The sequence below is a fragment of the Hemitrygon akajei genome, chromosome 15 (assembly GCF_048418815.1).
Source record: "Hemitrygon akajei chromosome 15, sHemAka1.3, whole genome shotgun sequence".
Lineage (NCBI taxonomy): Eukaryota > Metazoa > Chordata > Chondrichthyes > Myliobatiformes > Dasyatidae > Hemitrygon > Hemitrygon akajei.
The window spans coordinates 6,840,343-6,861,260 of NC_133138.1; the positions used below are offsets into that span (position 1 = coordinate 6,840,343).

Sequence of the window (20,918 nt, forward strand, 5' to 3'; positions counted from 1 at the left end):
TAGAGAGGGTGCAGAGGAGATTTACCAGGATGCTGCCTGGATTAGAGAGGGTGCAGAGGAGATTTACCAGGATGCTGCCTGGATTAGAGAGGGTGCAGAGGAGATTTACCAGGATGCTGCCTGAATTAGAGAGGGTGCAGAGGAGATTTACCAGGATGCTGCCTGGATTAGAGAGGGTGCAGAGGAGATACACCAGGATGCTGCCTGGATTAGAGAGGGTGCAGAGGAGATTTACCAGGATGCTGCCTGGATTAGAGAGGGTGCAGAGGAGATACACCAGGATGCTGCCTGGATTAGAGAACGTGTCTCATGAGGAACAGTTGAGTGAGCTGGGGCTTTTCTCTTTGGAGTGAAGGAGGATGAGAGGTGACTTGACAGAGACATAAATCGAGTGGACTGCCAGAGACATTTTCCCAGGGTGGAAATGGTAATACCAAGGGGACATAATTTTAAGGTGATTGGAGGAAAATATAGTGGGGGGGGGGGGAGGAAGTCAGAGTTAGGTATTTTACACAGAGAATGGTGGGTGTGCTGCCAGAGGTGGATGTAGAGGCAGATACGTTAGGGACATTTAAGATACTCTTAGATAGGCACATGGATGATAGAAAAATGGAGGGTTATGTGGGAGTGTAGTGTTAGATTGATCTTGGAGTAGGTTAAAGGTCAGCGCAACATCACTGTTTCGGACCAAGTCCTGATGAAGGGCCTCATCCAGAATCATTGACTGTTCTTTCCTTTCCATAGATGCTGACTTACCTGTGAGTTTGTGTGTGTCACACAGGAGAGAAACTCATTTATTGATCGTATAAGTTGTCAACTTTGGCTGGTTCTTTATCTGTAAGGATGGTGGAAGCTCTTTAGTTGCACTACTTACTTAAATTTTTAAAATATATATTTCTTATTGGAATTTATACTAAAGTTTATATTACTGTACTATATTACTCCGCTCTGCTACTACAAATTTCATGATATGTGTCGATGATAATAAACCTGATTCTGATTCGGGAAGAGTAGAATTCGCAGGCCTATAAGGAATGAACGTAAACACAAGAGATTCTGCAGATGCTGGAAATCCAGAGCAACACACACAAAATGCTGGAGGAACTCAGCTGATAAGGAACAGTTATTACCCCTGAACCATCAGGCTCTTGAACCAGAGGGGATAACTTCACTCATCTTCACTCACCCCATCAGTGAAACGTTCCCACAACTTATGAACTCACTTTCAAGGACTCTTCATCTCATGTTATTGATATTTATTGCTTATTTATTTTTTATTATTGCTTCTTTTTGTATTTGCACACTTTGTTGTGTTACGTACCCCATAACTGGGTCACTTACCAGCAAAGATAAAGAGGTCCGTTGAAGTCTGATGGTATTATTTTTAACAGTATTTATTAATAAAAATACACAAAAAATAATATCAATGCAAACATACAGATAATATACGTCGTCAATACTAAATCTAAAAGCGCGGGTCTAATAATAATCAATAAGAAATAGCTCTATTGTTGTCTAGGGGATAATGGATTGTCCGATGGAAATATAAAAGTCATTCAGTTCAGGCAGGCTTCCGCCTTTTTGGGGAACGCTGGGTTTTCAATTGTTGGAGAGAGAGAGAGAGAGAGATTTTGGAATTTGCCAGAGTTTCCCTTTTTATGATGTCGATCCTTCGAAATTTCGTTGGTGTCCTTTTCTTTTTAGCTAAGCCGTTCTTCTGTGGTCAGTCCCGCCAATCCCAGGCAACGAGAAAGGATGCACGCGGGCCCCACCGGCTGTCGCTATTAAACGCTGTCACGGGATTTCTAGCGTTTCTACTGTGCGTCTAAAGGGGTTGTTCCCCAGACCCTCTTTTATCCTTACTCACGAGGTCTCAGATGTCAATCAGGTTGGGATGATGCTATCCCTCAACCAGCCCACTCTGGTCATTCCCTGAGGGCTTCAATGAATAGTACAGTACTCAACACACAATTCCGTCTCCAAGAGACAATGGCCGGTATCCGTGGCTTTGTCTCGCTGAGGGCAGGACACACATTCCAAACCCTTGTGGATTCTCTCTCTCATTTCCTGGGTCCCCAGACCTGAATTAATAGTGATCTTGCAATTCTCAAAAAAGAGGGGGCTACTTTGTACCCTTCGGCCCCTCAGAGTTGGGGCACAGGCGTAACACCCCCTTTCTTCAAAGCGTTTTTACCATCGGTAAAAACGAAGTAATACAGAGTCTTACAGGATTTTAGAATCTAACACAATACAAAAGTTTGTTTTCTACAGAGTAATACAGTTATACATCCAATTCAGCCTCTAAACAGTTAACGATTATATGGTCACTTACTTTAATATCTTAACATCTTGTACCTTACTAAAGTCTTGTAGCATCAGACTCCAATTTAATAACCATCTATTTTTATTTCTTTCCTTCAGCAAACAAAAACTAAAGAGTTGTGATCTTAGCTTACGTGTATACTACAAAAGTTCATGCAAATACTAATCTTTATGTTACTTTCAAACTTAACAGTCAGTCTTCCATGGGGGATTGTCTTTATTTTTCACATGCTTTGTCGAAATCCCTTAAAACCGGAGTCTGCTATTTAAAATGGCAGCCCGTCAACCCTCGCCTCTTTTCCAGTTAACTCCCACGTGGTGAGCTTGCGCCCCATGGCGAAATAGGCTTTCGCCCGTTCCTTTCATAGGAGTTATTTTATCAACAATGTGTTCCAAACAGACCATTTTCCGAATTTCCACACAATTCTTTAAGTTTAAGCAAGTTGCTAGTTTTCTCTTCAGGACCCCTCAGGCTATTAGTTCTCAATTTAAGATCTGAAAGCGATCCCCCTTTGTTCAAATAGCATTTCGAATTCTGCTTTTTCACACCACATTCTTGAAGAACAATAGCGTGTGGGGCACCTTTACATTCCAAATCAACCTGTAATTGATTCGCAGGCACCGTGTTAACAAGCCATTGTCGCTGTAGCCTGGTTGCTGCTTCTGACATCAATCCAGACTTTAAAATTTCTTCATTCAACTACACTTTTCCCTTTTCCTTCAATAATAAGATTCACATCACCACCTCTTATCTCCTCACTAACTTTTAACACACCTTCCAGCACAAACAACTGGGAATTCTCACTTCCCACTATTACCAAGGTTAACCCTTTCTTCACTGAACCAAGTCCATCTGACCCACAAGGACTGCATTCCTTTTCAACTGAATCAAATACCTCAGACTTTTTCTGAGCTCCATTACTAGGTTCAGTACCACGTGCATCCACATCTTGGACACACTCAAACGGGACATTTGCCTCTTCCAGGCTTTCAATACCCGTACCCTTTTCAAATTCTAAATTCCCCTGATCCTCCCAGCTACTCTCTGGGCAACTCCCTTCCAGAGTAAACTCAACCCCGCAGGCTGAAACAACCTCATCTGCCAACCCAGCAGACTTCTTCAAGGTAATGGCATCCTTTTCATCTAGGACTGCCCTCACTTCATTATCGGGAACACCTTTAGAATTTTCAACTTCTTCAAACATTTCTGCCAAACCAGACAGATCATCCATGTCCAACTCTGGACCTTTTAACAGCTTTATCTGTTTCTCATCTTTATTTCGTGCCTCTATTAATTTTCTCCTCGCTAAGGGGAGGACTACCTCCTCGCCCTTACTCTCTTTCACTTTACTACTCTCCGCTTTACCCCCCTCTAAACCCTCGTGGTACAGGGTCGGTAAAAACGTCTCAGCCAAATCGATACTGGCCGGATTTAAACTGGTCTCGTTCTCAGCTGCCTTTCTCGACATGCTGCGAGTGATTGCGCACGCGGGATAGATCTTGGAATCTAGGGGCGGGACCTCAACACTCACAGGCTGGCTCGTCAGCTTCATTGCTGACCAAACCTTACCACCGGCTAAATCGTTCCCAAGAAGGACGTCCGCATCAGTTCTCGGGAATTCTGATCACACCCCCATTTCAACTGGTCCAGATACCAGCTCACAATTTATAATGATCCTATGCAAGGGCACCATTTCTGTCCCTTTTCCTATTCCTTTCAAAGCTACCATTCCCGTCTTGCGACCAAAATCCAGTATCTTACTGCTAATCAATGACAGTTCAGCTCCCGTGTCTCTCCAGATCCGCACGGGAACTGGTGGGTCTCCCTCTCTCACAGACACAGTTCCGTGTGATATACATGTCTCAGACCCTTCTCGTATTCTGTCTACCTGGGGCTCTCTCGTCGATTTACTGATCACCACGGCACATCCTATAGGGACTGCTGCTTTCCATTTTCCTGTCTCCTTCCTCGGAGCAAGGCACTTAGATGCAATATGACCCACCTTTCCACAATTAAAACAGGTCAAGCCAGGACCTCTCCTCCTCAATCTTACCACTAGCTCCCAGCGGGACCTCTGCCTCAGCCGGTGGGCTTTCTCTACCGTTCCCACGGTCTCTCTGGTAACTTTTATTCGAGGAAAACTTTGTCTTGTGGGTTAGGGCATATTCATCTGCGAACCTAGCAAATTCGGAGATGGACTTATTCGGCTTCTCATTCAAATACATCCGGATATCCTCCGAAACACAACCTTTAAATTCCTCAATCAGAAATAACTCCCTGAGACGCCAAAAATCCTCTTCCACTATTTCTACTGTACACCAGCGTTCCAAGAGCACACCCTTCTCATAGGCAAACTCGGTATACGTCTGATTCCACCCTTTCTTTAAATTTCTGAACTTTTGTCTATACGCTTCAGGTACCAATTCGTAAGTCCGGAGAATGGCCTCCTTTACTTTTTCATAATTCTCCGCCTCTTCCTCCTCCATGGACAACGCCGCATATGCACGTTGTGCCTTCCCTTTTAACACACTTTGTAACAGCGCCACCCACTGCTCTTTGGGCCACTTCTGATTCACTGCCACCTTTTCAAAAAGCAAGAAATAACTATCAACATCCGTCTCCTCGAATGGAGGTACTACCCTCAACTCCCGACTAACATTAAACCGCTCCTCTCGGTCTGACCCTTGAGCTCTTCGCTCTTGCCTTAACTTCTCCATACCCAAGTCATGTTGCCTCTGTTTCTCCGCCTCCCTCTCCTTCTCGGCTCTTTCCTTTTCTTTGTCAGCTCTCTCCCTCTCTTTTTCAGCTGCTTCCAGCTGTTTTAACTGCAGCTCATGCTCCCTTTGTTTCTCAGCTCTGTCCTGCTCTCTCTTCACCTCCAACTCCTTTAGCTGGAGCGCATGCTCCTGCTGCTTTTCGGTCCTTTGCTGCTCTTTTTCCTTTTCGGTCCTGTCTTTTTCTTTCTCAGCCCTTTCTTTCTCCTTCTCGGCTCTTTCCTTTTCCTTTTCAGCTGCTTCCAGCTGCTTTAGCTGGAACTCATGCTCCCTCTTCCTCTGTTCCGCGTCCAGCCTCAATTTATCCAACTCTAACTGAACCGTCCCACTAGCTGGTACCTTTTCCAGGATATTTTCCAATACCTCAGCTGAAAACACATTCTTCACAATATAATACTGAGTTATGGCCCTCCGCACCTCCCGCTTTTTCATCGACAACCTCACCTCTGCGAGGTTTAGTCCTTTCACAATATTTATTAATTCTGACTTTGGGGCCGCCTTTAGCGCCTCCAGAGTCGGCTTTTCTATAAATTCACCCACGTCCATCTTTGCTGGTTTGGACTTACAAGCCCGATTCACTGGCCCCCCAATTTGGTATCAAATCTCGAGACGAGAACCCCAAGTTGTTACGTACCCCGTAACTGGGTCACTTACCAGCAAAGATAGAGAGGTCCGTTGAAGTCTGATGGTACTATTTTTAACAGTATTTATTGATAAAAATACACAAAAAATAATATCAATGCAAACATACAGATAATATATGTCGTCAATACTAAATCTAAAAGCGCGGGTATAATAATAATCAATAAGAAATAGCTCTATCGTTGTCTAGGGGATAATGTATTGTCCGATGGAAATGTAAAAGTCATTCAGTTCAGGCAGGCTTCCGCCCTTGGGGACCGCTGGGTTTTCAATTGTTGGAGAGAGAGAGAGAGAGAGAGATTTTGGAATTTGCCAGAGTTTCCCTTTTTATGATGTCGATCCTTCGAAATTTCGTTGGTGTCCTTTTCTTTTTAGCTAAGCCGTTCTTCCATGGTCAGTCCCGCCAATCCCAGGCAACGAGAAAGGATGCACGCGGGCCCCACCGGCTGTCGCTATTAAACGCTGTCACGGGATTTCTAGCATTTCTCCTGGTGCGTCTAAAGGGGTTGTTCCCCAGACCCTCTTTTATCCTGACTCATGGGGTCTCAGATGTCAATCAGGTTGGGATGATGCAATCCCTCAACCAGCCCACTCTGGTCATTCCCTGAGGGCTTCAATGAATAGTACAGTACTCAATACACAATTCCGTCTCCAAGAGACAATGGCCGTTATCCGTGGCTTTGTCTTGCTGAGGCCAGGACACATTCCAAACCCTTGAGGATTCTCTCTCTCATTTCCTGGGTCCCCAGACCTGAATTAATAGTGATCTTGCGATTCTCAAAAAGGAGGGGGCTACTTTGTACCCTTCGGCCCCTCAGAGTTGTGGCACATTCGTAACAGTTGTCTTCTGCACTGGCTGAACATTTAAGTTGGTGCAGTCTTTCATTGATTCTATTATGGTTATTAGATTTATTGAGTATGTCCACAAGAAAATGAATCACAGTGTTGTATATTATGAAATATATGCACTTTGATAATTAATCTACTTGAAACTTTGATCTATGGAGGGAAATAAATAGTTGACATTTTGATACAAGGTAAGGGAGCCGAGACCTGAGAGGTATCGTTCACTTTGTAAATCCTACCCTGATTTGTCGTACCAAAGCACAACAGGTCACAATTGTCTGTATTAAATTCCACTTGCCATTTATCAACTCATTTTTCCAGCTGGGTCAGATCCTCCAGCCAGGCCTCCAGCCAGAGGGGCACCAGCCACTCCCCCTGCAAAGCTAATGTCTGACTCAATTCCCTGCCTCGTCTTGAATGCCAAAGGTTTAAAGGACTAGATAGGGTGGATGTGGACAGAATGTTTCCTCAGGTGGGGGTATCCAGAACTAGAGGGCACAGCCTCAAAATTGAGGGGTGACCTTTTAGAACAGAGGTAAGGAGGAAATTTTTTTAGCCAGAGAGTAGTGAATCTGTGGAATGCTCTGCCACAGACTGAAGTGGAGGCCAAGTCCGTGGGTATATTTAAGGCGGAATTTGATAGATTCCTGAATGGTCAGGCATCAAGGGATATGGTGAGAGGGCATGTGTGTGGGATTGAATGGGATCCAGGATCAGCCATGATGGAATGGTGGAGCGGACTCAATAGGTTAGAAAACATAGAAACCTACAGCACAATACAGGCCCTTCAGCCCACAATGCTGTGCCAAACATCTACTTATTTTAGAAATTATCTAGGGTTACCCATAGCCCTCTATTTTTCTAAGCTCCATGTACTTGTCCAGGAGTCTCTTAAAAGACCCTATCGTATCCGCCTCCACCACCGTCGCCGGCAGCCCATTCCATGCACTCACCACACTCTGAGCAAAAAAAACCTACCCCTGACATCTCCTCGGTACCTACTTCCAAGCACCTTAAAACTGTGCCCTGTCATGTTAGCCATTTAGCCCTGGGGAAAAAGCCTCTGACTATCCACACAATCAATGCCTCACATCATCTTGTATACCTCTATCAGGTCACCTCTCATCCTCTGTCACTCCAAGGAGAAAAGGCCAAGTTCTCTCAACCTATTCTCATAAGGCTTGCTCTCCAATCCAGGCAACATCCTTGTAAATCTCCTCTGCACCCTCGCACACAGTCCGAGGAAACACCTCGTCAAGCCCTGGGGATCTATCTATCCTAATTTACTTCAAGACAGCAAACACCTCTTCCAACATAACCTGCTTTGCCATACTTCTATAAACTATGAACTGTCTCCGATCTTAGAAACATAGAAAACCTACATCAGAATACAAGCTCTTTGACCCACGAAGTTGTGCCGAACATGTCCCTACCTTAGAAATTACTAGGCTTACCCATAGCTCTCTATTTTACTAAGCTCCATGTACCTATCTAAAAGCCTCTTAAAAGACCCTATCATATCTGCCTCCACCACCGTTGCCGGCAGCCCATTCCACACACACACCACTCTCTGAGTAAAAAACTTACCCCTGACATCTCCTCTGTACCTACTCCCCAGCACCTTAAACCTGTGTCCTCTTGTGGCAACCATTTCAGCCCTGGGAAAAAGCCTCTGACTATCCACACGATCAATGCCTCTCATCATCTTATACATCTTATCTTATCTTGAGTAAACACAGATGCAAAAAAAAATCTATTTAAGGTCTTCCCCATCTATTTTGGCTCCACACATTGATTACCACTCTGATCTTCCAGAGGACCCATTTTGTCCGTTGCTACCCTTCTGCTCTTAATATATTGTAGAATGTACTTGGGGTTCTCCTTCACTTTTTCTGTTAGAGCAACCTCATGCCTTCTTTTGGCTGTCCTGATTTATTTCTGAAGTGGTAAGTGTGAGGGAGAAATGATTGACTTTATTGTTGCTCTTGCTCTTGCAGACATCTTACTGTAAATCTGTTCCTGGCACCATCTATGACTACCAGGCGATGGCTTTAAATGGGAGCAGGAACATCCTTTTAAGTGAATACACTGGGAAAACTGTGCTGATCATCAACGTGGCAACGTTCTGAGGATTGACACAACAGTACATTGGTAAGGAAGAGATTACTGCTCAAAATATATAAACCTATGAGAGTCATAGTCAGGGTTTATAGTCAGTCTTTTTTGCTAGAGTAGAATAAGATTAAGGCCATAAGACCACCCTTTGGTTGAAGAAATTCCTCCTCATCTCCGATCTTTATTCTGGCATGGTCCCAGGGGACTGGAAAATTGCAAATGTAACTACTCTTTAAGAAGGGAGGAAGACAAAAGAGAGGAAATTATAGGCCAGTTAGCCTAACAGTGGTTGGGAAAGTGTTGGAGTCTGTTAGTAAGGATAAGGTTTTTGGGTAGTAGGATGCTAATGATAAAATAAATCAAAGTCATAATGGTTTCTGTAAAGGGAAATCTTGCCTGAATAATCTGTTAGAATTCTTTGAGGAAGTAACAAGCAGGGTGGACAAAGGAGAGGCAGTGAATATTATTTACTTGGATTTTCAGAAGGCATTTGATATGGTGCCACACGAGTCTGCTTAACAAAATAAAACCCTATAGCGCTCCAGGAAAGATACTGGCATGGATGGAGGAATGGCTGACAGGCAGGAGGCAGAAAGTGGAAATAAAGGGGTTATGTGGCGACCCACTTCCCAGCGCACTCGAACCGGCTCACAAAGTGGCGCGCGCCGGCATTGAGGCCGGTCCCAAAAAGGGCGCCAAGCCTGCTTCACCAGCAAGGGGAAAAGCCCGCGCGCGGGATGGGACCGTAAATACGCGCCCCCTACAGCATTCCCGCCCGGGGAGGGCGGGAACAGGAAGGCTTTAAAGCGAGGCCGTGAAGTTTGAATAAATCTCTTTTGCAACTGCAGCTCATCGACTACGTGTTGTTATTTCAGCGCTGCGTGTAGCACCGCTACGGGAGGGGGGGGGGGCTTTTCTGGTTGGCTGCCAGTGATTAGTGGTGTCCCTCAGGGGTCAGTATTGAGACCGCTACTTTTCACATTGTTTGTCAATGATTTAGATAATGGAATTGATGGCTTTGTGCCAAAGTTTGCCAATGATACAAAGATAAGTGGAAGGGTAGGTAGTGCTGAGGAAACAATGCGATCACAATAGGACAGACAAATTGAAAGAATGGGCAAAAAAGTGGCAGATGGAATACAGTGTTGGGAAATGTATGATAATTAATTTGGTAAAAGGAACAATAGTGCAAACTATCATCTAAATGGGGAGAAGGTTCAAACATCAGAGGGGCAAAGAGATTTGGGAGTCCTTGTGCAAGACTCCCAGAAGGTGAATTCAAAGGTTGAGTCTGTGGTAAAGAAGGCAAATGTAATAGAAAACATAGAAAACCTACAGGTCCCAGGACAGATCCCTGAGGCACACCACTGGTCACTGACCTCCATGCAGAATATGACCCATCTACAACCACTCTTTGCCTTCTGTGGGCAAGCCAGTTCTGGATCCACAAAACAATGTACCCTTGGATCGCATGCCTCCTTACTTTCTCAATAATCCTTGCATGGGGTACCTTATCAAATGCCTTGCTGAAATCCATATACACTACATCTACTGCTCTTCCTTCATCAATGTGTTTAGTCACACCCTCAAAGAATTCAATCAGGCTCGTAAGGCACGACCTGCCCCTTGACAAAGCCATGCTGACTACTCCTAATCATATTATGCCTCTCCAAATGTTCATAAATCCTGCCTCTCAGGATCTTCTCCATCAACTTACCAACCACTGAAGTAAGACTCACTGGTTTATAATTTCCTGGGTTACCTCTACTCCCTTTCTTGAATAAGGGAACAACACCCGCAACCCTTCAATCCTCCGGAACCTCTCCCATCCCCAAATAAATGTTGGCATTTATTTCAAGGGGAATAGAATATAAAAACAAGGAGATGATGCTGAGCCTTTATAAGACTCCAATCAGGCTGCACTTTGAGTATTGTCAACAGTTTTGGGCCCCTTATCTTTAAAGGGTAAGTTGTCATTGGAGAGAGTCCAGAGAAGGTTCAGGAGGATGATTCTGAGAATGATGGGGTTATCATATGAGAAGCATTTGGCAGCTTCTTGCTGGAATTTAGAATAATGCAGGTGGGGATCTCATTGAAACCTACTGAATGTTGAAGGGACTAGATAGGGTGGATGTGGAGAGGATGTTTCCTCTGGTGGGGGTATCCAGTCACAAAACTGAGAGGCGACCCTTTAGAACAGAAGTAAGGAGGAATTTTTTAGCCGAAGAGTGGTGAATCTGTGGAGTGCTCTGCCACAGACTATGATTGAGACCAAGTCCGTGGGTATGTTCAAAGAGGAAGTTGATAGATTCCTGAATGGTCAGGCATCAAGGGATATGGTGAGAGGGCATGTGTGTGGGATTGAATGGGATCCAGGATCAGCCATGATGAAATGGCAGAGCAGACTTGACAGGCTGATTCTGTTCCTACATTTTATGGTCTTACCTTTGTAAATACCTCACAGTCTATCTCATTATGACCTCACACCTTATTGTCTGCCTGCACTGCACTTTCTCTGTAACTGTGACACTTTATTCTGCATTCTGTTATTGTCTTCCCTTGTTCTATCTCAATACACTGTGCAATGATCTGATCTGTATGAACAGTAGGCAAGACAAGTTTTTCTCTGTATCTCAGTACATGTGACAGAAATAAATCAATTCACCGATTCATGATCAATGTGTTTGATCCCTTCTCAGATCTGAATGCACTACACACAGAACTGGAACCCCTTAGATTCACAATCCTCGCCTTCCCTTGCAACCAGTTTGGAAAACAGGAACCAGGAAGGAATCAGGAGATATATCCCTTGTTGAAGTAAGTAGAAGACCTTCCTGAGATGTTGGAGTGGCTCTGCAGAGCTGGTTGAGCCATGTTGATGGGAATTTGTGTGTGTGCGGAGGTGCAAAGTCCAGCAAGCGTACGTGGTGGGAAGAAGGGAGTGAGTGACAGGTTGTCTACTCCTGGACTGCAAGCCACTCTGCAGTGAGATGTACACATTCAGAGATGCTTCTCTGCACACCACTGTTGTAACAAGTAGTTATTTGAGTTACTGTCACCTTCCTGTCAGATTGAACCAGTCTGGCCATTCTCATTAACACCTACAGAACTGCTGCTCACTGGATTTTTAAAAATGTTTTACACCATTCCTGTAAACTCTAGAAACTGTTGTGAATCAGAATAATCAGAATCCTTTACTATCGCCGAGTATGAGGACACACACAGGGAATTTGATGCCGGTTTCCCTGAGCTCTCTCTGTACAGAATTAAAAGCAAACAAAAACAATAGTGCAAATAATCATAAACTATATACAGTGAAGTCCCCCTCATTGAATGTACAGGTGGACTTGATTGATAATAGACTAAAATTCAAGTGTTCATAGGACTGATGGCATTCGGAATTAAACTGTTCTTGTACCTATTTGTCCTTCTCTTCTAATCTTCTGGAGTTTTTTGAGGATGTAACTATTAAAATGGACAAGGGAGAGCCAGTGGATGTAGTGTACCTGGACTTCCAGAAAGCTTTTGATAAAGTCCCACATAGGAGATTAGTGGGCAAAATTAGGGCACATGGTATTGGGGGCAGAGTACAGACATGGATTGAAAATTGGCTGGCTGACAGGAAACAAAGAGTAGCGATTAACGGGATGGCAGGCTGTGACCAGCGGGGTACTGCAAGGTTCAGTGCTGGGACCGCAGCTGTTTACAATATACATTAATGATTTAAATGAAGGGATTAAAAGTAACATTTGCAAATTTGCCGATGACACAAAGCTGGGTGGCAGTGTGAAATGTCAGGAGGATGTTATGAGAATGCAGGGTGACTTGGACAGGCTAGGTGAGTGGGCAAATGTATGGCAGATGCAGTTTAATGTAGATGAATGTGAAGTTATCCACTTTGGTGGCAAGAACAGGAAGGCAGATTACTATCTAAATGGAGTCAAGTTAGGAAAAGGGGAAGTACAACGACATCTAGGTGTTCTTGTACAGTCAATGAAAGCAAGCATGCAGGTACAGCAGGCAGTGAAGAAAGCTATTATAAAAGAAGGCTTTTATAACAAGAGGAATTGAGTATAGGAGTAAAGAGGTCCTTCTGCAGCTGTACAAGGCCCTGGTGAGACCCCACCTGGAGTATTGTGTGCAGTTTTGATCTCCAAATTTGAGGAAGGACATCCTTGCTATTGAGGGAGTACAGCGTAGGTTCACAAGGTTAATTCCCAGAATGGCGGGACTGTCATATGTTGAAAGATTGGAGCGACTGGGCTTGTATACACTGAAATTTAGAAGGATGAGAGGGGATCTGATTGAAACATATAAGATTATTAAGGGATTGGACACGCTGGAGGCAGGAAGTATGTTCCCACTGATGGGTGAGTCCAGAACTAGAGGCCACAGTTTAAGAATAAGGGGTAGGCCATTTAGAACAGAGATGCGGAAAAACTTTTTCACCTGGGGGGGTGGATATGTGGAATGCTCTGCCCCAGAAGGCAGTGGAGGCCAAGTCTCTGGATGCATTCAAGAGAAAGTTAGATAGAGTTCTTATAGATAGCAGGGTCAAGGGATATGGGGAGAGGGCAGGAACGGGGTATTGATTGTGTATGATCAGCCATGATCACAGTGAATGGCGGTGCTGGCTAGAAGGGCCAAATGGCCTACTCCTGCACCTACTGTCTATTGTCTATTTGTTCTGGCATACAGTGATCTAAAGCGCCTACCAGAAGGAAGGAGTTGGAACAGGTGATGTCCAGGGTGTGATGGGTCTACAATAATGCTGCTCGCTCGCTACCTGACTCTAGATGCATATAAGTCCTGGATCGAGGGCAGCTTCACACCAATAATCCTTTCCGCAGCCCTGATGGTTCTTTGGAGTCTATTCTTGTCTTGTTTGGTAGCTGATCCAAACCAGACAGTGATGGATGAACAGAGAAAAGACTGGATTATTCCTGAATAGAACTGAATCAGCAGCTCCTGAGGCAGGTTGTACTTCCTGAGTAGACGTAGGAAATACAACCTCTGCTGAGCCTTTTTTGATAAGAGTGTCCGCATTGGGTGTCCACTTCAGGTCCTGGGAGATTGTGACACCCAGAAATCTGAAGGTCTCCACAGCAGACACAATACTGTTGAGTATAGTGAGTGGGGGGAGTATTGGGGGGCTCCTCCTGAAGTCCACTGTCATCTCTGCAGTCTTGAGCGTATTTAGCTCCAGACTTTTCTGACCACACCAGCCGATCCACCTCCCGTCTGTATCACCGTCTCGGATAAGGTCAATGACAGTTGTGTCGTCTGCAAACTTCAGGAGTTCAACAGATGGATCCTGTGAGGTGCAGTCATTAGTGTAAAGGGAGAAGAGCAGTGGGGAGAGCACACATCCCTGGGGGGCACCGGTACTGATTGTCCGGGTGCTGATTCTGATTTTTGGCATGGAGTTGCTGCTACATGGTTGGCTGATTAGTTATTTGCATTAACAAGTAGTTGTACGGTGTACCTAATAAAATGGCCAGTAACTGTAATGCAGCTGGGCTGAAGATGGGGAAGTTGGCTGGTGGTTCTTCTGACAATGACGCGGTGGGGGACATCCATTGTGGTGTGAGGAAGCAGAGAGGCTGTGAGGGTATGTTCTGTCATGAGATGGGATAGGAGGAATTCTGTTGGGCCACACATTAGTTTTAAATGGTGGGGTCTGCACTGCATCACAACTTCACCTTGCTGTCTGGTCACAGGTACGTCCGTCCGGGGGGAGGTTACGTGCCCAACTTTCAGCTGTTCCAGAAGGGTGACGTGAACGGCGAGAACGAGCAGCCCCTGTTCACCTATCTGAAGGTGAGTGTGTCTCAGAGAGTATGCTGGGAGATCCCTCCTAACTCTGGCCAGGTCACTCCGAGAGTATTGCAAACAGTTGCTGTTGCCCGCCCATTGCAGGAAGCATGTAGAGTCTTCAGAGAGTGGAGTCGGGATGCCACAGTAGCACAGAAGCTAGCACGACATTAATACAGCTTAGGGCACCGGTGTTCAAGTTCAATCCTGGCATCATCTGTAAGGAAGTCTGTACAGTGTGTGTGTGTGTGTGCGCGTGTGCGCGTGTGTGCGTGTGTGCGTGCGTGTCTGTGTGTGCGTGCGTGCGTGTGTGTGCGTGTGTGTGTGTGTGCGTGCGCGTGCGTTTCCTCCAGGTGCTCTGGTTTCCGTCCAAAGGCAGACGGGCCAGGTTAATCGGTCATTGTGATCGGATTCGGGTTAAATCAGTGTTGTTAGGGGTTGCTGGGTGGTGCAGCTTGAAGAGCCAAAAAAGCCTATTCAGCTCTGAATTTCTAAACCAGGGGTCCCCAACCCAGCATCCACAGACACATTGCTTAGTGGTTTTGGTCCATGGCACAGGCAACTTGGGAACCCCTGCACTGAAAAAATCAAAGTAAATCAGAGGATCATTAGGATGCTGCCTGGATTAGAGAGGATGCTCTGTACGGTACTGGATTAGAGAGGATGCTCTGTAATGTACTGGCTTAGAGAGGATGCTCTGTACTGTACTGGATTAGAGAGGATTATCTGTACTGTACTGGATTAGAGAGGATGCTCTGTACGGTACTGGATTAGAGAGGATGCTCTGTAATGTACTGGCTTAGAGAGGATTATCTGTACGGTACTGGATTCGAGATGATGCTGTGTACGGTACTGGATTGGAGAGGATGCTCTGTACCGTACTGAATTAGAGAGGATGCTCTGTATGGTACTGGATTAGAGAGGATGGTCTGTACGATACTAGATCAGAGAGGATGCTCTGTACCGTACTGGGTTAGAGAGGATGGTCTGTACGGTACTGGATTAGAGAGGATTATCTGTACGGTACTGGATTAGGGAAGATGCTCTGTACAGTACTGGATTAGAGAGGATGCTGTGTACGGTACTGGATTAGAGAGTATGCTCTGTACGATACAGGATCAGAGAGGATGCTCTGTACGGTACTGGATTGGAGAGGATGCTCTGTACGGTACTGGATTAGGGATGATGGTCTGTACGGTACTGGATTAGAGAGGATGCTGTGTACGGTACTGGATTAGAGAGGATGCTCTGTACTGTACTGGATTAGAGAGGAACTCTGTATGGTACTGGATTAGAGAGGATGCTCTGTACAGTACTGGATTGGAGAGCATGCTCTGTACGATACTGGATTAGAGAGGGTGCTCTGTACGGTACTCGATTCGAGAGGATGCTCTGTACTGTACTGGATCAGAGGGGATGCTCTGTACGGTACTGGAAGGAGAGGGGATGTACCGTGTCTGTACAGTACTGGGTTAGAGAGGATGCTCTGTAGTGTACTGGAAGGAGAGGGGATGTACCGTGTCTGTACAGTACTGGGTTAGAGAGGATGCTCTGTAGTGTACTGGAAGGAGAGGGGATGTACCGTGTCTGTACAGTACTGGATTAGAGAGGATTCTCTGTACAGTACTGGATTAGAGAGGATTCTCTGTACAGTACTGGATTAGAGAGGATTCTCTGTACAGTACTGGATTAGAAATGATGCCCTGTACTGTACTGGATTAGAGAGGATGCTCTGCAGTGTACTGGAAGGAGAGGTTGCTCTCTATGGTTCTGGAAGGGGAGATGGACAAATTTGGATTATTTCCTCTAGAAGCTGAAGGGAGACCCGATGGAATCTTATCAGATTCTGAGAGGCTTAGATCAAGTGGAGAGCTGGACAGCATCTTAATGCAGCGGTCAGCATAACATTGATACTGTAAATCCCACCACTATATAGCCATATAACAATTGCAGCACGGAAACAGGCCATCTCGGCCCCTGTAGTCCGTGCTGAATGCTTACTCTCACCTAGTCCCACCGATCTGTAAAGAGTCTGTATGTTCTTCCCATGACCCCGTGTGTTTCCTCCTGGTGCTCTGGTTTCCTCCCACAATCCAAAGACGTACTGATTATTAGTCTAATTGGTCACACGGGTGTAACTGGACGCCGTTGCTCGTTCGGCAGGAATGGCCTGTCACTGCACTAAATCTCTAATGTCTAAATATAAGCTTAAAAATTTTACCCCAGGTCAAAAAGTCTGGTACCAGAGGGTGTGCATTGCAGGTGTGAGGGGTAATTTCAAAGGAGAGGTGACTGGCAAAGTGGTTTTTCCACAGAGAGTGGTGTGTGCCTGGAATGTGCTGGTGATTAGTATGACAGAGGCGTTCGAGAGGCTCGTAGATCAGCACCTGAATGTGCAGACAATGCAGTGATATGCAGATGTGTGGGCAGAAAGGATTAGATCTGTTGGGCGTATAATTAACCGTTTAATTATCTTATTTAGCAACGGAGCATGGTAACGTACCCTACCAGCCCAATGAGACTGTGACCTGTGACCAATTAACCTTCTAACCCGTACATCTTTGGACTGTGGGAGAAAACTGGAGCATCCGGAGGAAACTCACACTGTTATAGGGAGAATGTACAAATTCCTTACGGAGAACATTGGGAATTGTACCCGGGTCCGTTCAGCACAACATTGTGGGCCAAAGGGGTTGTTTTTATGTTGCTTTGTCCCACGTCAAACATGATGGCAGAATATAGCATTAATGGTAGGACTCTTGACAATGTGGAGGATCAGAGGGATCTTGGGGTCGGAGTCTATAGGACGCTCAAAGCAGCTGCGCAGGTTGACTCTGTGGTTAAGAAGGCGTATGGTGTATTGGCCTTCATCAATCGTGGGATTGAGTTTAAGAGCCGAGAGGTAATGTTGCAGCTATATAGGACCCTGGTCAGACCCCACTTGGAGTACTGTGCTCAGTTCTGGTCACCTCACTACAGAAAGGATGTGGAAACCATAGAAAGGGTGCAGAGGAGATTTACAAGGATGTTGCCTGGATTGGAGAGTGTGCCTTATGAGAATAGGTTGAGTGAACTCGGCCTTTTCTCCTTGGAGCGACGGAGGATGTATAAGATGATGAGCGGCATTGATCGTGTGGATAGTCAGAGCAAAGTATTTAATTAGTCATGCGCTCCTCCTGAACGCCTGCTCTTTCTCTCCACAGAGCTCCTGCCCCCCGGTGGGGGATAGTTTTGGTGACCCTGACAACCTCTACTGGAAGCCGCTCAAGATCTCTGACGTCAAGTGGAACTTTGAGAAGTTTCTCATCGGGCCCGACGGCAAACCCGTGCAGCGGTGGCACCCCAGAGTGACCGTGTCCAAGGTCAAGCAGGACGTCGTCCAGTACTTACGCACCCTGCACCAGCTACAACAGCCCATCTAAACGCTGCCCCACGCACTTTGCCCATATCCTTGGACAATGGTTCGATTTAGCTCAGTGGGTTTCTACCTCCTCACCTCTTCCACTGCACTGCCTCCTGTCTCCCCACCTCTCCCTTGGTACCTCCCTCCATCCCACTCTCCCTCTCCTTCCAAACTTCTCTTTCTCCACAGATCCATATTTATTCCCACCCTACTTCGAATATAGATAGGTTCCAATCCTCTTTCCTTATTTTCCCCTACATCTCTCAACCACCTTGCCCTCTCTCCTCTCTCTCCCCTCTCTCAGCCCTCTATTCCCACCCATATATCCTCTCTCCCCTACATCCTACCCCTCCTTCCTCCTTCCCCCTTTCTCTTCATCTCACATTTCTTCTTCACTCTCCTTTTTCATTCCACTTGAAGGCCCCTTCGCCCTTTCAACCTCCTCCCTCCCTCCCTCCGCCCTCACACGGCCCATTACCATGAACGGCTTGAGAACTGACACAGAGGGAGAGTCTCTGGTCACTCCCTCCTCCCCCACAAAGTACCACACTCCCTCGGCTAAATCGAACCGTTGTCCAATGCATGTGGAAAACCTACTTTTCCCCTTGCTTTTCTGTGAGCTCCCACGGGGCTGGGGAAGGGGGTAGGAAGTTGACGGGAAGACAACAGCAGGATGACGATCAGATCTACAAGCAGCCTTGGCGGCCAGTTCTGGTCCGAATTTGCGCCGAGTTTGGGTCAGGCTCTTGTGCATTCGAGCTTCTTGTAACTCCGCGCGGGCTACATTGTCTCTCGGTCTACGACACCTCCACCCCTCCTGTTGCCATCCAGCAAGTTGATCGAATTTAACAATAAAGCACCCTATTGCCAACCTGGCCTGGAGAACTCCTTCCTGAAAGGTGAAGCCATCTCTTCGGGACACATACACCTGTCAGGCTTTGATGCAAGGATCAAACCTGCATTCACCCAGCTCTAAGAAAGACATCATTAATGAGTTTGGGAGAAACTACAACTAGAGGTCGTGGGTTAAGGGTGAAAGGTGAAATGTTTAAGGGGAACGTGAGGGGGAACTTCTTCACTCAGAGGGTGGTGAGAGTGTGGAACGAGCTGCCAACACAAGTGGTGGATGCGGGTTTGATTTCATCATTTAAAGATAAATTTGGATGGGTGCATGGATGGGATCTTTACGCTTTATAACTCCAAAACATACAAAACTAATTGGAAGGAAAACAAGGTGTCTGGGGCATAACTTGTGTACATTAGTTTTTACTTCTGGTGAGATGCATACGTATATAACGTGGTGGCATGCTGACGTATGCCAGTCACATACTTCATATGTATAACCAGAATGAATTACTTCAACAAGAATCAAACAATACTGTACATTTGCAATATCACTCAAATATTAGTGAAATATTAAATGCACAACAGGGAGAGGTGTGGAGGGGTATGGGCTGGGTGCAGGTCAATGGGACTAGTCAGCATAGACTACATGGGCCAAAGGGCCTGTTTCTGTGCTGTTTTGTATATAACTCTATGATTCTATGACCCTATTTAAAGGGCAGCAGTTGGCATCCAGGGGCATTGATGCGGATTCCATTCTGCTGATGTCTCTAAGGAGTTTGTACGTTCTCCCCGTGACCGTGTGGGTTTCCTCCCACGTTCCAAGAGCACATAGGTTAGTAGGTTAATTGGTCACAGGGTTCCCTAAGCTTATCATAACCAGGGGTGGTAATGGGGATGAGCTCCCACTACCTACTAGATGTTCACAATGACGTACTACTCAAACAGCCTCTGACAACCAAGTCCAGCTCCTGGCCTTCGCGTGTGGCTCAGCTACTAAGCTCAGCGGGAACGTTTCTACCGACAAATGTGGGTTACTGGCCTTAAAACCAGTCGCTTTGGGCAGATGGGGCTCGTCAGCTCATCTCGGAGAAGGAAAGCTCTGATTTCAGATCTCTGATCGCCACTGTTGTCGAACTAAATCAGCCTCCACCGTTCCTTCGGGTTGATCAGCTGTGTGGAGCCGACGAGGTGGGCAGCAGCTTGTTCTCCACATCGTACTGCCTGGCTTGGGTATCACGTAATCAGCTAGGACGTAACAACCGCCGTCGACCCTGACCAACGGAGGGCTGTCACATGGACAGCACAGGCTCATTGGGTTGGAAGGGCCTGTACCCTCTAAAAAAACTAAAAATAAAAATAATCTGGAAAGGCGGGAGAGAAGTTCTTGTGGCCTCACTACAGAAAGGATGTGGAAGCTTTAGAGAGGGTGCGGAGGAGATTTACCAGGATGCTGCCTGGATTAGAGAGGGTGCAGAGGAGATTCACCATTCTTTGCCCGCTTTGATACTCAGGGGGAGGAGGCTGCTCCACTCATCAACCCTCCTGACGATGAGTCCACACTGGTCCTTAAGCAACATCAGGTGAGATCCACCCTGAGGAAAGCGAATGTGAGTAAGGCAGCTGGCCCAGACAGAGTGCCCGGCCGGGTACTGAAAGCACGTGTCGACCAGCTTGCTGAGGTGTTTACAAGTATATTTAACCTCTCACTGCAACAAGCTGCTGTTTCAACATGCCTTAAAACCTCCACCATCATCCCAGTGCCCAAAAAATCAGCTGTGAAGTGCCTGAATGACTATCGCCCTGTAGCGCTGACACCCATTGCCATGAAGTGCTTTGAGAGAATTGTGCTCTCACACATTAAGCCTACAATCCCACCTGATCTGGACAAACACCAGTTTGCCTACCAGGCAAACCGCTCCACAGAGGATGCAATCACAACAACCCTCCATATTGCTCTGACTCACTTAGAGGAACCAAACACTTACGTGAGGATGTTATTTGTGGACTTTAGTTCTGCATTTAACACAGTCACCCCCCATAAACCGGTCAGCAAACTGAACTCTCTTGGCCTTGGTTCCTCCCTGTGCTCATGGTCATGGACTTTCTCACAGACCAATCACAGCAAGTCAGAGTTGGTAAGCACACCTCCACCACC

At 46.1% G+C, this 20,918-nt stretch overlaps 1 protein-coding gene across 1 annotated transcript in view; it reads left to right on the forward strand.

The window, feature by feature from the left end:
- Positions 1-18,788, forward strand: part of gpx3 (glutathione peroxidase 3) — a 37,556-nt gene extending 18,768 nt beyond the window's left edge. The window contains exons 2-5 of the mRNA XM_073067109.1: positions 8,583-8,736; positions 11,400-11,517; positions 14,421-14,520; positions 17,718-18,788. Of these exons, the coding sequence (XP_072923210.1) occupies positions 8,583-8,736; positions 11,400-11,517; positions 14,421-14,520; positions 17,718-17,936 (591 nt within the window). The 3' untranslated portion in view covers positions 17,937-18,788. The remainder of the gene's footprint in view (positions 1-8,582; positions 8,737-11,399; positions 11,518-14,420; positions 14,521-17,717) is intronic.
- The last annotated feature ends 2,130 nt before the right edge of the window (positions 18,789-20,918 follow it).